Here is a 14,555-nt window from a genome sequence, read left to right as displayed (position 1 = left end):
TGTGAAAAGCCAATCTTTTATAAAATTCTTCAAGAAAAGGGTCCTTTGATGGAATAAATTTATCTCCATTTTGGCAAATTAAAATTTCTACTTACAAAAAAGTCCAAAAACTGGTGCTGGGGGCAAGGTTCAGTAGTACAACTCTTGCCTAGCATGCACGACACCCTGGGTTCGATCCCCAGCACCGTGAAACAACACCAACAACCCACCCCGCAAAAGTCCAAACAATCAGATGTATTTTGAAAATGGAAAAATGTATCTTCAAATTTAGGGTTGTGAGGCTCTATGTCCTATCACCTTTGGTGATTACATGGGTTCCTTTTTTCATCTCTCTTCTGTTATCAAGTCTTAAAAGTTAGAATGAAAGATATATAGCTGTGAACTATGTCTGTGCTCTCAATATGATGATGACCTTAGTATAGAAATTCCAACTATGTACAACAGTGGCCATTCATAACACAGCTTGACTCAAAAAATTTTTTTTCTCTTTTCCCCAAAAACTATTTTTAAAAGTAACAGGAGGCCAGGTGTGGTGGTGCATCCCTAAATTCCCAGTGTCTCAGGAGACTGAGGCAGGAAGATTGCAAGTTTTAGGCCAGCTTTAGCAACAGTAGAAAATCTCTAGAATATATAAAGAAGCCAGAGGCATTTAACCACTGAGCCACATCCCCAGTCCTTTTTATTTTTTATATAAAGAGCTTTGACAACTCAAAACTAACAAGAGTTTTTTTTTGTTTGTTTGTTTTGTTTTGTTTTGTTTTTGGTACTGGGGATTGAACCTTGGGCCTAAATTTTGAACAAACATTTTCCCTCAAAAACATCTGATTACTAAGCACATGAAAAGCTGTTCAATATCATTAAGCAACAATACAAGGCCAATTAAAATCATGACAAAGTACTACAGCACATCTCTGAGTGTTTACAGTCAAGAAGACTGATCATGCCAAGAGCTGTGGAAGACTTGGGAAGCCACAGCACTCACACACTGCTCATCGGGGAAGGTAACCAACCTGGGAGTGGGAGAGGCTCAGATGTGGACAGCCCTGGTTTGGATGTGTAATGCATCAGAAGAGTGTCAGAGGGAAGAGAAATACCTACTCACTGCTTTGGAAAGAAGTAAGGGCATGGCAGTCTTCTGGCCCTTGGCCACGTGATGAATTCTGATATGTGGGTACATCCTGAGTCTTGACTGGGGGGAAACACACTCGCCTGTCTTTTGGCTACAGTAGGTGGATTATTGCTTTTTAATATAATAAACAATATTAGTATGTAATTGGTACCACTTTAGCAGTTTTTAAAAAGTCTTTCAGAAATAGGTAAAAGAAAGCCAATATTTCCCTTGTTTTGATTTTGGTCTATATTCCCTTACAACCTTTCCATATTACAAATGAATAACCACAAAAGGGTATTTCCTCCAAGTTTAGAGAGTGCAGCAAGTAAGAACACACTGTCTAGAAACAGCTTTGCAAATATCTACACTGACAGAACATTCTAGGATTCTCATGATTCATCATTCATGATTCTTCAGTCTAAATTGTCTTTGTAAATTTGCAGGATGCTCTTTCAATGGTTGCCATGCTTATAGATGAATAAGAATATGCTTCCAAAGTACATTATGAAGACACAAATTGGGTATCAACCTACTTTATATGCAAACAGAGATATGAAAAATTATGGTATATATGTGTAATAAGAATTGTAATGCAAAAAAAGCCAAAACAAAACCAAAGTACATGTATAAAGACATGAATTGGAGTGAACATACTTTATATACAAAGATATAAAAAATTGTGCTCTATATGTGTAATAAGAATTGTAATGAATTCCGCTGTTGTGTATAAAAAATAAAATCAATTAAATAAAAAAGAATATGCTTATAAATGAATGATAATAAGGTTGAAATTGGAATTCTAACAAACCAAATTCTACACAGAAGAAACATATTTAACAGTCAACCTCTAAACCAAGCAGCCTAAACTGTACACGTACAATGAGAGTAAAAGTTGTAAACAAGGGCTAGGAATGTAACTCAATGGGGAGCACCTTCCTGGTATGTGTGAGGCCTGGTTTGATTCCCAATGCCAAAAAATAAAATAAAATAAAATAAAAGTAAAATAAAGTAAACATATCTCCCTCTACTAGTATGAAAAAACCAAAGCTTAGATTCTGAAGCCAGTTTATAGCATTGTAGACATTTACAAAGGATTACATGTGATCTCCCAAGTATCTGTTCATCTCTTCCCATATCAAAGAAGAAAATTTATAGTCCTCAGCCTAAGGGAAGAAAAAGACAAGCAAGAGCAGAGGGTCTCAGACTTCGAATTGCTTCTGTCTAGGCTCTGACACCATGATGGGGCTAGAGTGTTTGATCATCATAATGTGGAAACCAGACAGTTAGGGAATACCAGAAACAGTGCTTCTCTCATCTTCACATTACCTATGTCCTCACTTTTATTTATTTATTTATTTATTTTTAAAGAGAGAGTGAGAGAGGAGAGAGAGAGAGAGAGAGAGAGAGAGAGAATTTTTTAATATTTATTTTTTAGTTATCGGCGGATACAACATCTTTGTTTGTACGTGGCGCTGAGAATCGAACCCGGGCCGCACGCATGCCAGGCGAGCGCGCTACCACTTGAGCCACATCCCCAGCCCATGTCCTCACTTTTAAAATGAACATTCTGTGACCTATAAAGACTTGATGGGCCTCTTATTTTCTCTTCTTAGTTTCTCCTCTAAATTCACTAGATCCTCACCCAAATTTTATTTCCTTTCTTTAATCTTTCCTTCTATGAAACCCAATTCTACCTTATGTGAAAGATTTTAGTTTATTAGTTTACACATCAGCTAGGGAATGTAAACGTTAAATGAAAGAAAAGGAAAAAAATTAGACATTAAAAAATGGCTTTGCCAAAACTCACCATCAGAGGGCACAACAGTACTGCAATAAACAACTCCCAAATTCTGCCAGGAGGAGAGCCTCTGGTGGACCTACAAAAAGAAGACACATCGACTGTCAGGAAGAACAACAAATGTTACACAAGTAAGTGTACACAGGAAATAAAAATAGCTTTTGAGTGTATCAGTACTGTGTATCCTTTGTAGAAAAGTTTAGAAATTCAGGTAAAAGAATATTAAAGACTTTCAAACTCCTAACATCCATACATAATAGCAGTGATGAACTTTTCTTGGTGTATTTTCAAGATTACATACACATTTACATACACACACATAAGTACAAATGTTATATTAAGACTAGAATTACATCTGATGAATCATTGTAAAAACACTTGATATTGTTGATATGTGCTATCAAGACTAAACTACATTTTCTTGCTCATTTCTCTTGTTAGCCTTCACACCTGCATTTCCTGCCTATCCTTTACCAAGCACAAGACAGGTACGAAGTAGCTGTCTCATGAATTTACCATTATGAGGGTAGGTATCTGCTCTTTCTCCTTTTGTAAAGTGTGGATAGGCAACCTCCGTCCTGGAGTCCCTACTCACCACCTTCTCTGTGTTAGAAGGAAATCACAGTCACACCCACTTTTGCTACTTCTTCAAAGAGAAATGCCACTGTGGGTCTGGAACTAAGGTTCTCATAATTAAAACTTTTTGACTTGCCCAAAACTTTATTTATTCCTTTGTACCTTTTACTTTCTTAGCTACAAAAAGTATCAAAGGAAGAAGAAAGGAAGGCAACTTGAGACTTTGTCCACAGCTAGTTTACTTTTTTAGGTTTAAATATTTGATTTATTAGAAATTAATTTTAATCAAAGAAGTAAAAATCCAAGTATCCCTCTAATGACAACACAGCTGTCTCATAGTGAATAATTTTTTTCCTCACTCATTGGAAATGCTAGTTTCATAATTTTCCAAATACCTATATGATTCTGGATCTACTTCTGAACTTCTATCCAATGATCTGTTTATGTGTGCCATAAATAGTTCTTTGTTTCAACATTCTATTTTATATATATATATATATATATATATATTTAGTTGTAGATGGACACAACAAGTACTCTACTGCTGAGCCACAACTCCAGCCTCTCAACATTCTATATTATAATCTATTTTAATATCTGGTAGGGCTAGTTTTCCCTTGTCATTTTCTTTGCTATTCCTTATTATGAATTTCTCCATTTGAACTTGAGAGTCAGTTTATATACTTACACACACATGCACACATAATCCTACAGTTAAAAAAGATAACAGTATAGTATAGTGGGTGAAAAAGTAGAGTCTGGGGCTGGGGTTGTAGCTCAGTGGTAGAGCACTTACCTCACATGTGTAAGGCACTGGGTTTGATTCTCAGCACCACATATAAATGCCACCTTGGGCAAGTTCATGAGACTGTTGGTGCCTTGATTTCTACACTAAAAGATGTACTACTACTAACACCTACTATATAAAGCTGTTGTGAGGACTAACCGAGTAATACATATAAAGCATTTAGAAAGATAGCAGGCATACAGTAAGTGTTTAATAAATGTTGCCATTTTGAGACTGTATCTACTCCATGGATTAATAAAAAAAACCTGACATCTGGATGATTTTGAGTCTTTTTACCCAACAACCTTGTAAGCCTTTCAATTTGAGTCTCTATTTGCATCCCTGAGAAGAATTTAAAAATTTTCTTCATACAGATCTTGTATGTCCTTCTTCTTTGTGGAATGTTCTTGTACTCTCTTGTCCAATAATAAGAACACAACTCCCATGTTGTTTTAGTTTGCATGTGCCTGTTATATCTCTGTTGATCCTTCCCGATTTCGTTGTTTTAGAAATGACTATGGATAGTTTTTGGTGTGTGTATGTTGTGTGTTGGTGATGGTATTTTTTATTGTTGTTTTTTATGGTACAGGGGATTGAACCCAGGGGCACTCCCACTGAGCTACACTCCTGGCCCTTCTTAGTTTTTATTTTGAGACAGGGTCTCTCTAAATTGCCTTAGGCTATGCTTGAACTTGTGATTTCTTGCCTCAGCTTCCGGAGTCACTGGGATCATAGGCAAGCACCACTGTATCCAGCTAAATAGCTTTCTTTGTGGTCTAATCTGGAAATATTTTAGAAAGTTCAGCTTATTTACATTCATATAATATACATATTTAATCTTTCAGTTATGAGCTTTTATGATATGTCTTTTTTTTTGGTTGCTCTCTTCTTAAAAATAGTTTACTAAAATAGTTTATCCTTATTGTGTTTTAGTCATTATGCATGTATTCCTTCTGATAATTTGGAAGGTTTACTTTTTTTATTCTACTAGTTTTTTTTCAGGTAAAAGTCAATTTTTTTAATGGTCCTATTATCTCTCTGAGTTTTTCTCCTACCAATCTTCCTCTTAATCACTGAACTTTAGCCCTTCTAAATTCATCCCTATATCTTGAACAGCTATACTTTTGCTTTAGAACCTTTGCATAGCTACTGCTTGGATAATTTCCAGATTATTTCCTTCAAATCTAAGTGAGGCCTATTCTGGCCCCACAATTTAAAATGGTAATCCCATCGTTTGGTATTCCCTTGTACCCCATAACTTTACATAAAATATACCTTATATTAAAATATAAAAATCCTTTATTATGAGCAATGATGAACTAACAATTATGCTTTTTTCTTCCCTTTACCATCCAGTTTAGCTCATTATATTACTTCCTTTAGAGTTGACCTTTCACTTCCAGCTATGTATCAACTATGTGTCCAGCTACCTACTCCCCTCCATCCCATAACTTAAACTTTCATTGGATTTGTTTTAAATGACTTCTGATGCTTGACATATTACTTCACATCATTTCTATTCCTCATTCTAACTTCCAGTAAGTTATATATCATTACTATACTGTCAAGGTTTTATTTTATTTTATTTTTTTTAAGGTTTTAAAGATGTACAATCCCCTATACCCTAATACCCACATATGTTTTAGTCTTCATTCTATTGATCAATGAATTCCATGATCACTGCCAATTCTTTCTTTAGCTGTAATTTCTGTTTTCATTTCTTTGTCAGTTGAACTTTGTCTTGCAGAAGGGACCTTTAAAGCTAAATTTCCTGAAGCTTGGCATGTTAATTCCTAAATTAGTCTTTCCTTGAGGCTTGGTAAAGTGTCAGCACCGAATGTTGCTTTGGAGAAGTCTGAGGTCACCTGCTTCTTTTGGAGAACCATGCTTGACTGGCTTTGTTGAGAATTTGCTACCATAGGTACCATCTCTAGGTTGTCCCCTATACCTACTTGACTTTCACTGGATTTGGAACCTTTATTTATATATTTTGATTTGGAATTGCAGAGATCTCCCTGGTTACGCTAAAGATGGAGCTTATATTTCTGGTTTTTATGTTCCTCCCCATTCTAAGGTATGCGAAAGAGAAAGGACAAACTCCTATCTTTATTGGGACATTAATACTTCATGTAGTAACTTTTTTAAAAAATATTTTTTAGTTGTTGATGTATCTTTATTTTATTTATTTATATGTAGTGCTGAGAATTGAACCCAGTGCCTCACACATGCTAGGCAAGCGCTCTTCCACTCAGCTACAACCCCAGCCCCATTATAAAAAGTAGTAACTTTTATACAAAGTAATAACTTTTAATATTGACAGTTTCAAAAACACCTAGAGGTAGACAGCAAAGTGTGAAGAAATCCCATGTACCTGTCACCTGCTTCAATATTTATCAAAAAAAAATTAAAAAAAATAATTCTAGCAACTTGGAAGACTGAGCCATGAGGATCACAAGTTCGAGGCCAGCTTTGTTAACTTAGCAGGATCCTCAGGAACTTATGAGACTCTGTCTCAAAAAATACAAAGGACTAGGGATGTGGCGTAGTGGTAAGGCACACTGAGTTTAATACCCAGTACCATAAAATTTAAAAAATATACATATATCTCAATATTTTTATCAAACTCAGTTCATCATCTATATATTCAGTTTCCCTTCCCCTATCCTCAGAGTTTATTAAAGGAAAATCCAACCCTCGTATCACTTTACTTAAAAATAGTATATATCTACTGGACCGTTTTGAAACCAGAAGTGCTCTGTCTTCCACAATTTTACACATATAATTTTTAACAATAATAACAGATGTTTTTGTGGCACAGAGAACTGCATCACACATGGTTGTTTATGAATAATATTTTTTTGATGCTACAGAATATGGATCAGCAGGCCAGCCACCTGTTTTTGTAAATAAAGTTTTATTGGACATAGCCAGGCTCATTCATTTACTTGCTATTGTGGGTTAACATATTCTCTCACTCCAGAGTTCAGCAGTTGCATATTTACAGAAAGTTGAGTGTTTGAAGTGGAGACCATGCAGCTCAAAAAAAGCTAAAATATTTATAATTTGGCCCTTTATGTTTTCTGATCTTTGCTGTAGAAAAAAATTGTGTAGTTTTGAGATATTCACTTTCCAAAGTCCTTTCCTGCCCATTTCTATAAGGACACTAACAATTATAGTATATTATTTGAGTGTTCACAAACACAAAGATGGGTCCTTTTCTTTAAATCTTTTTTTTTTCTTTCTTTCTTTAAATCTTCTAGTAGCTTTCAGTCTAATAAGGCCAATGAAAACAAAAGTGATTTTGCTCTTGCCTTTTCTCTTGAAATATAGTAAAAACAAATGTGAACAATGGAAAAACAAAAAAGACAAAACAACTAAAACCCAGAGAAGATATTTTTTAAACCAAAGAAGCATTGCTATACCTATTTTCCACGGCTCCCCTTAGTTGAGTATATTTCATGGGTACAATTTTATTCTCAATATTATAAGCAAGTAGTAAGCTTTTTAGTTTTTTTCTTTAATTTTTAATAGCAATCTTTAAATAAATACTTGACTGATGCTGAAAGTTTAAAAAATAAATATGACAAGTTTAAGCAAAAACATTCAGGCAAGTGGTATGTTTTATCCATATATTTCAAAGGAAGAGACCAAGGCTAAGAAAGTATTTAGAACACACAAAGATAATCAGAGAAAGGATATACCTCTAGGCAATATTAATGCCAAACGAACAAGGTAATATGGTCCCAACACAGTCCCTTTGAAAGAAAATACAAGTTTATACTTTTGATAAAAACAGTCCATATCTTTGGTAACTTGAGAACTTCAAAGAAAAGCACGAGCTGGGAGTGAAAGTAAAGGCCTGTGTAACGCCCGTCTGTATTACAACCTTTAGCCCAGGAAAGGAAAAACGCCAGCAGCATCAGTGTAGAGTCCCACTCCAAACACTGTGCTAACTTCCCCAAAGCATGGGATTCAGGCCAATTAAAAAAATAAAATAAAAATTTAGTATTATAAAGAGAAAGTTCATGTCCTCAGGTCAAATAATTAAATTCAAGCCCAAACTTAACTTTTAGGGTTGGGGATGTAGCCCAATAGCTGAGCACTTGCCTAGCATCCGTGAGGCCCTGGGCTGCATCCAAAATACCACAAAACAAAACAAACCAAAACACCTTACTTTTAAATTCTTTACTACTATCATAAATTATGCAGCTTTTCCTACATTCACCTTTCACAGTTCAGAAGAGCAAACTCAGCAGATTATTTCTGCCAACAATTTGAAAAGGCTGTCAAGTTTAAATAACCTGTCAATATCCCCAAAGTATTCAGGGCCAATTAGACATGAGGTGAAAGAAAGGAAGAGGAGGGGAAGGAAGAAAAGCAAGGAGGAAAGAGGGAGGAGAAAAAGTTATTGCCTTATTAACTGAGTTCCCTTTATTTAGGAAAACACTGGCATCTAATTTCATTAGAAATCAAATACCTAATACCTTTATCAAACTATACCAAACAATATAATACTATATTAAGTACATCAAATAGCTTTAGGTGGAACTACTACATATATCTGTCCAAGGATGAAACCTTGTTATAAACAGCCTACCCATGCCACAAGTTTATCAATCAAATAATAGTTCCCTGTTACATTTCCTTTAGTATAATATGAAATGCTTATAAAATGGGTTCTTTTTAACATTACTTAAATGTTCCAAAAATTTCTTTTTAAAGACCAGGGTACCCACATTTCAACGACTTTGTCAACTCTTATCTCCAGAACGCTGAACTTGTCAGTCTTCCATAGTTGACAGAGTGGAACTACTTGAGTTGGTCTCCACCAAGACATGCACACAACAGCTTCTACAATGTGGGGTCAGCTTTCTCCATATTTTTTGATATAATAAAATGGTTGAAGCATCGCATCAGCAAGTTTTTTTAAACTACCTCTCATCTATCAAAATTCTAAAATAAGCATGAACTGTGGCTTCAAACCCTGGAGATCTGAAAGGTGGGGAAACACTGGAGTTAAAAGATGGGGCCCAGTTTCATCACTCAGTGTCTTGAGTTTCAATCTCAATGACTCAATTCTCCTCTGTGTTAAATTTACAATAACCAAACAATTCATGAGGCTAGTTTCACTTAAGGATGTGACAATATAAATGTAACAATACTTGAATAACAGTTTCTGTTATTCACTTTAATGTTCTATAGAAATATGAACTCAAACCTTTAATCTCCTTAAGCGATTGTCTCACTGAAAAGAATTTAATAAGTATAATGCATCCATTTCACACCTCTCTCTAAGCACAGGGATGTAAAGGCAGATACGTGAGGTTTTAAAAGAGCGTCTCTTCATATAGCACCATAAAAGAGTTGAACAGTTAGACTGTGTATTTTATTGTTCTTTTTTTTTTTTCTTTTATTGGGTGGGACTAGAGATTGAACCCATCAACACTTTACCCTTGAGCGGCATTCCCAGCCACTGCCGGACCTGCCACCTTTTTTTACTTTTTATTTTGAGACAGGGTCTTGCTAAGTTGCCTAGGCTCGCCTCAAATGTGATCCTCCTACCTCAGCCTCTTGGGTTGTTAGGATTACAGGCATGTGTCACCAAGGAGACAAAGTTTTTGATGCAGTTTAAGTGAAGGTGGTATCGATAGTTTGTGAGTTAAATTGTCTAATTTAATATTAGAAAATTATTCACCTCTTAAGATGTTTACTACATTATATTATAACATGGGCCAATATTTTCCCCACTAGAATATATCATAACTTTCTAACAGAAGTCATAACATAACAGAAGTACATATCGTTATTATTTTCTTCTTTTTTTCATACTTTTAATTTAACAATGTTTTTATCTTAGACTTTTTGGTATTACGCCCAATGACAACCTGTGATTGATACTGTACAAGAACCACAGTCCAAATTCGTTGTAACCCTAGATCCCTTGTATCCGAGTCATCTTGCACCAACATTTGGAATGTTTATACCCTAAGCTGGCCAGGCATGGTGGTGCGCCCATGTAATCCCAGCAGCTCAGGAGGCTGAGGCAGGATGATTACAAGTTCAGAGCTAGCCTCAGCAATTTAGCGAGGACCTGAGCAACTAAGTGAGACTCTGTCTCTAAATAAAATATAAAAAGGGCTGGGGATGTAGCTCAGTGCTTAAGTGACCCTGGGTTCAATCCCTGGTACCAAAACAACAACAAACAAACAAAGGTATACCCTATGGGGACTACATTTTGCTTTAGAGATGCACTTTTACCCCTGAATCCCAGAATAGATCTGTTAGTGATATCAGAGCAAGAAATTCTGCTTTTCTTAAATGACAACTTATCCACATAAAATTAGAAAATTCTTCTGTATTTCATTTCTTTTCTATCATTTATTATGAATCTACAATTCACAAGGAAAAGTGCAAACTGTGCTTAGTGACTCCTTTATATCATCCCACCTGTTTTTGCAAGTTCAGAGCCAGCCTCAGCTGGCTATTTTTATTAACATTTTATGAAACTGTTAAAACCTACTGCAAAATTGAAAGAATTTTACAGTGAATATCTTTATGCCCTTTACCTAGATTTTTCTCTATCCATCCTATTATACAGAAATCCTTAATTCCCATGGATTCTTCTTTTAAAATGTATTACATTTTCCAATTCAATTTTCTTTATAACTTTCCTGCATTGCTTCTAGATTTCATCCACATCCCTTCCCATTTATCACACTGTATTCTAATTACCTGTTTAGATGCCTGCCTTCCCTTCAGGGTTATAATCAGTCTGAAGACTGAATCAATTTCTTTACATATTGATATCACCCAGCACACCAGGAGAAAGTAGAAATTTAGTAAATATTTATTTAACAAAGTTGTTTTATCTTTTTCCTTGTCCCTTAATTTCTTTGACAAGCTTTATAACTTTGTGTTCCAGTTTTCCCTCAAGGAATTAACACAAATTTGTTATTTTACTGCTGAATTGCTCTGAGAAATAAGACATGATTATCATGATTTCTATAAACATTTGGGAAATATTCAAAGTGCAAATATATATTATATACATATATATGCATATCTATCTGTTATACTTTTGGCTGTGTAGGCTTAAATGCATTCCATGCTGAATTGAGATGGTTATTAAATGTATTACTAGTAATTATTTTTAAACAAAAAAGAAAAACCCTTAAAAAACCCAATGTTACATAAATAACCTACCATTTATACTTTTTTTAAAATTGTTTTTTGTAGTTGTAGATGGACAGTATGCCTTTATTTGTTTATTTTTATGTGGTGCTGAGGATTGAACCCAGTACCTCAAACATTCGAGGCAAGCACCCTGCCGCTGAGCTACAGCCCCAGCCCTACCATTTATACTTTTTAATTGTCATTTTTATAATTCAAAGTAACATATATTTATATATAATGAAATAAAATCAGAATATTAACACAACTCTTAGTATTTGTTAAATGAATAAATGTAGTTGGCTTGAAAGATGTTTTTATTGAATGTAAAATTGGTAACTGGGCACAGTGGCACAAGCCTGTGATCCCAACAGCTTAGGAGACTGAGGCAGGAGGTTCATGAGTTCAAAGCCAGCCTCAGCAACTTAGCGAGAACCCGTCTCAAAATAAAAAAGTGAAAAATGAGCTGGGAATGTTGCTCAGTGGTTAAGTGCCCCTGGGTTAAATCCCCAGTACCAAGAAAAAAAAAAAGAAAGAAAGAGAAAGAAAGCAAAACTGGAATGGAGCTGGGTATTGTGGTGCACACCTGTAATTCCAACTATTTGGGAGGCTGAGGCTACAGGATTTTAAGTTTGAGGCCAGCCTGAGCAACTCAGGGGAGACCCAGTTTCAAAATAAAAATAAAAAGGGCTAGAGAGTGGTAGAGCAACTTTGGGTAATCCATGGTACGAAAAAGAAAGAAAGAAGGAAACAAACAAAAAATGTAACTTCATTTGATTGCTCTTTTTGATAGATCCTTCCCCTTGGCAACGTTTTTTTTTTTTCATAATTTGAATTCATATTTCCTATTCTAGTTCCATCAAGTCACAGCATCAGTATCACCCATGAACTTGCCAGAAATCAGATTCTCAGGTCACCCCTCAGATCTACTGAACCAGAACCTGCATTTTAACAAGGTCAGTAGGAACTTCATATACATACAGTTTGAGAAGCAATGGTATAGTTCACCCATGAGATTCAAAGGGACACATTAGTGAGTTAGCGTACTGCAGACCCTGTAACTCTCTCTTTTATCAAGTCCCTTGTATAAGCAACTAGGGCTCATGAAGGTGACAGAATAGAAAGAACACTAGAGTGAGAGTTTTGAAAAGCTAGATTCTAGTCTCATTTCTAGTTTCATGACCTCAAATCTTAATTCTTCTCATCTATAAAATGAATGGATCATACAACATACAGTGGCAGATCCTTCCAATGCCTAAAGCCTATGAAGTCATGAAAAAAACCAGCAATATATTCTATCCCGACACTCTCACACTGTGTAGTAGTTTAGGGAAATGGCTCAATTATATGTAATTTTGAGAAACTGGGCCTCCTTAATATTACAGGGACTCATCTGTCAATTACTTTGTTCAGGTTTGAAGCTCAACCTCTTTCATTTTCACACTGGTTTCTGGAAGACACACAGTGGTGAATAACTTGGGAAGTGGGTGGCTGCTATTAATAATTCTTCTCCCTGCTTCCTTTGTTCTTGAATACTGATAAAAACATAAGTAATAGACAGGATTCCAGAAAAGTTAAAAACAGATTTTGTATTTTGCACAAGAGCAGGAGAATGCTACTGTTCTTAGGAAAAGCATGGTTAAAGTATTTAAAGGTAAAAATCATACCTTTTTATGGTGGTACTGTGGATTGAACCCAGGGTGTTCTACATCTGAGCTACATTTCCAGCTCTTTTTTCTTAATTTTAATTTTTTAAATTGTAGATGGATATAATACCTTTATTTTATTTATTTATCTTTATGAACCCAGTGCCTCACATGTACCAGGGAAGCACTCTACCACTGAGCCACAACCAAGCCTCTCTTTTTTTGTCTTTTGAGACAAGGTCTCAAATTGCTGAGGCTGGCCTCAAACTAGTGATCCTCCCACCTCAGCCTTCAAAGTCACTGGGATTACAGGAGTACATCATTGAGCCCAGTTCTAACACATTTTTGTGTGTGTGTGTGTGGGGGGGGGGGTGGGGTGTAACCGGGGATTGAATTCATGGGTACTTGACCACTGAGTCACATCCCTAGCCCTATTTTGCATTTTATTTAGAGAGAGGGTCTCATTGAGTTGCTTAGTGCCTCGCTTTTGCTAGGGTGGCTTTGAACTTGAGATCCTCTTGCCTTGGCTTCCCGAGGCACGGGGATTACAGTTGTGTGCCACTGAGCTAGGTTAACATTTACTTTTTTATTTTATTTTTTAAGTCGATAGACATAATACCTTGACTTTATTTATTTATTTATTTGTGATGCTGAGGATTGAACCCAGTGCCTCACTCATGCATGCTCGGCAAGTGCTCTACACTGAGCTACAAACCCAACCCCAACATTTACTTTTGATGGGTCAGTAAAAAATATAAATAATATGCATGTATGCATGGGCATATTTATATTTATGTATACAGACAGAAACAATTATAGCAAAATAATAATACCTGATGCATCTAGGCATTGGGTATATGGCTATATACCTGTATTCTTTCTGCAATTTTTCTATAGATTTTAAATCTTTCAAAACAAAAACCTAATATGGCTTCTTGCTTTTTTCAAATATAAAATATTTCAGATACATTTATTTTAAAATGCATCAGAAAATCTAGAATAGAAGGGGAGAAAAACAGTAAATAGGAAAGTCCAGTAATTTGCATCCCAGGTTGGTTCTTTATCTTGATCTTTACTTAACAAGCTTCCTTAACTTTTTCTTTGGTAAGGCTAAAAGGAAGAAGTAATGGTGTTGAGAGATCATCTCACATCTTTCGTATGTTAATGAAGTAAACATTTTCCAACGGAGGAGGCTATGAGAGATTTTCACTTTGGCTCTAACTTTAGCTAATATTGAAAAAGAATGCAGTTACCACTCAGAAACATAAATAACTACAGGCCTTTCTTATTTCTCTATAACAAGAGGGACACACAGCTGCTATAAAAATCATTTGCTACCCTCCCCCGTGTTGTGTAAGTATAATGGACTTACACAAGAACAAACATAAAAAGAAAGTTATAGCAGAGTACTTGGTTTTGTTTCAGAATTCCTTTTCTACTTATTATTTTACCTAATTTTACCTAATT

General features: G+C 35.4%; 1 protein-coding gene across 2 annotated transcripts in view; it reads right to left on the bottom strand.

Moving 5' to 3' along the window:
• Mcu (mitochondrial calcium uniporter) overlaps positions 1–14,555 on the bottom strand; it is a 184,922-nt gene that overhangs the window by 40,344 nt on the left and 130,023 nt on the right. For both annotated transcript variants that reach the window (XM_076834405.1, XM_076834406.1), the window contains exon 2: positions 2,919–2,988. In XM_076834405.1, the coding sequence (XP_076690520.1) occupies positions 2,919–2,988 (70 nt within the window). The remainder of the gene's footprint in view (positions 1–2,918; positions 2,989–14,555) is intronic.

This window comes from Callospermophilus lateralis, chromosome 15 (genome assembly GCF_048772815.1).
Source record: "Callospermophilus lateralis isolate mCalLat2 chromosome 15, mCalLat2.hap1, whole genome shotgun sequence".
Taxonomy (NCBI): domain Eukaryota; kingdom Metazoa; phylum Chordata; class Mammalia; order Rodentia; family Sciuridae; genus Callospermophilus; species Callospermophilus lateralis.
This window is presented reverse-complemented; position numbering and strand designations above follow the sequence as displayed.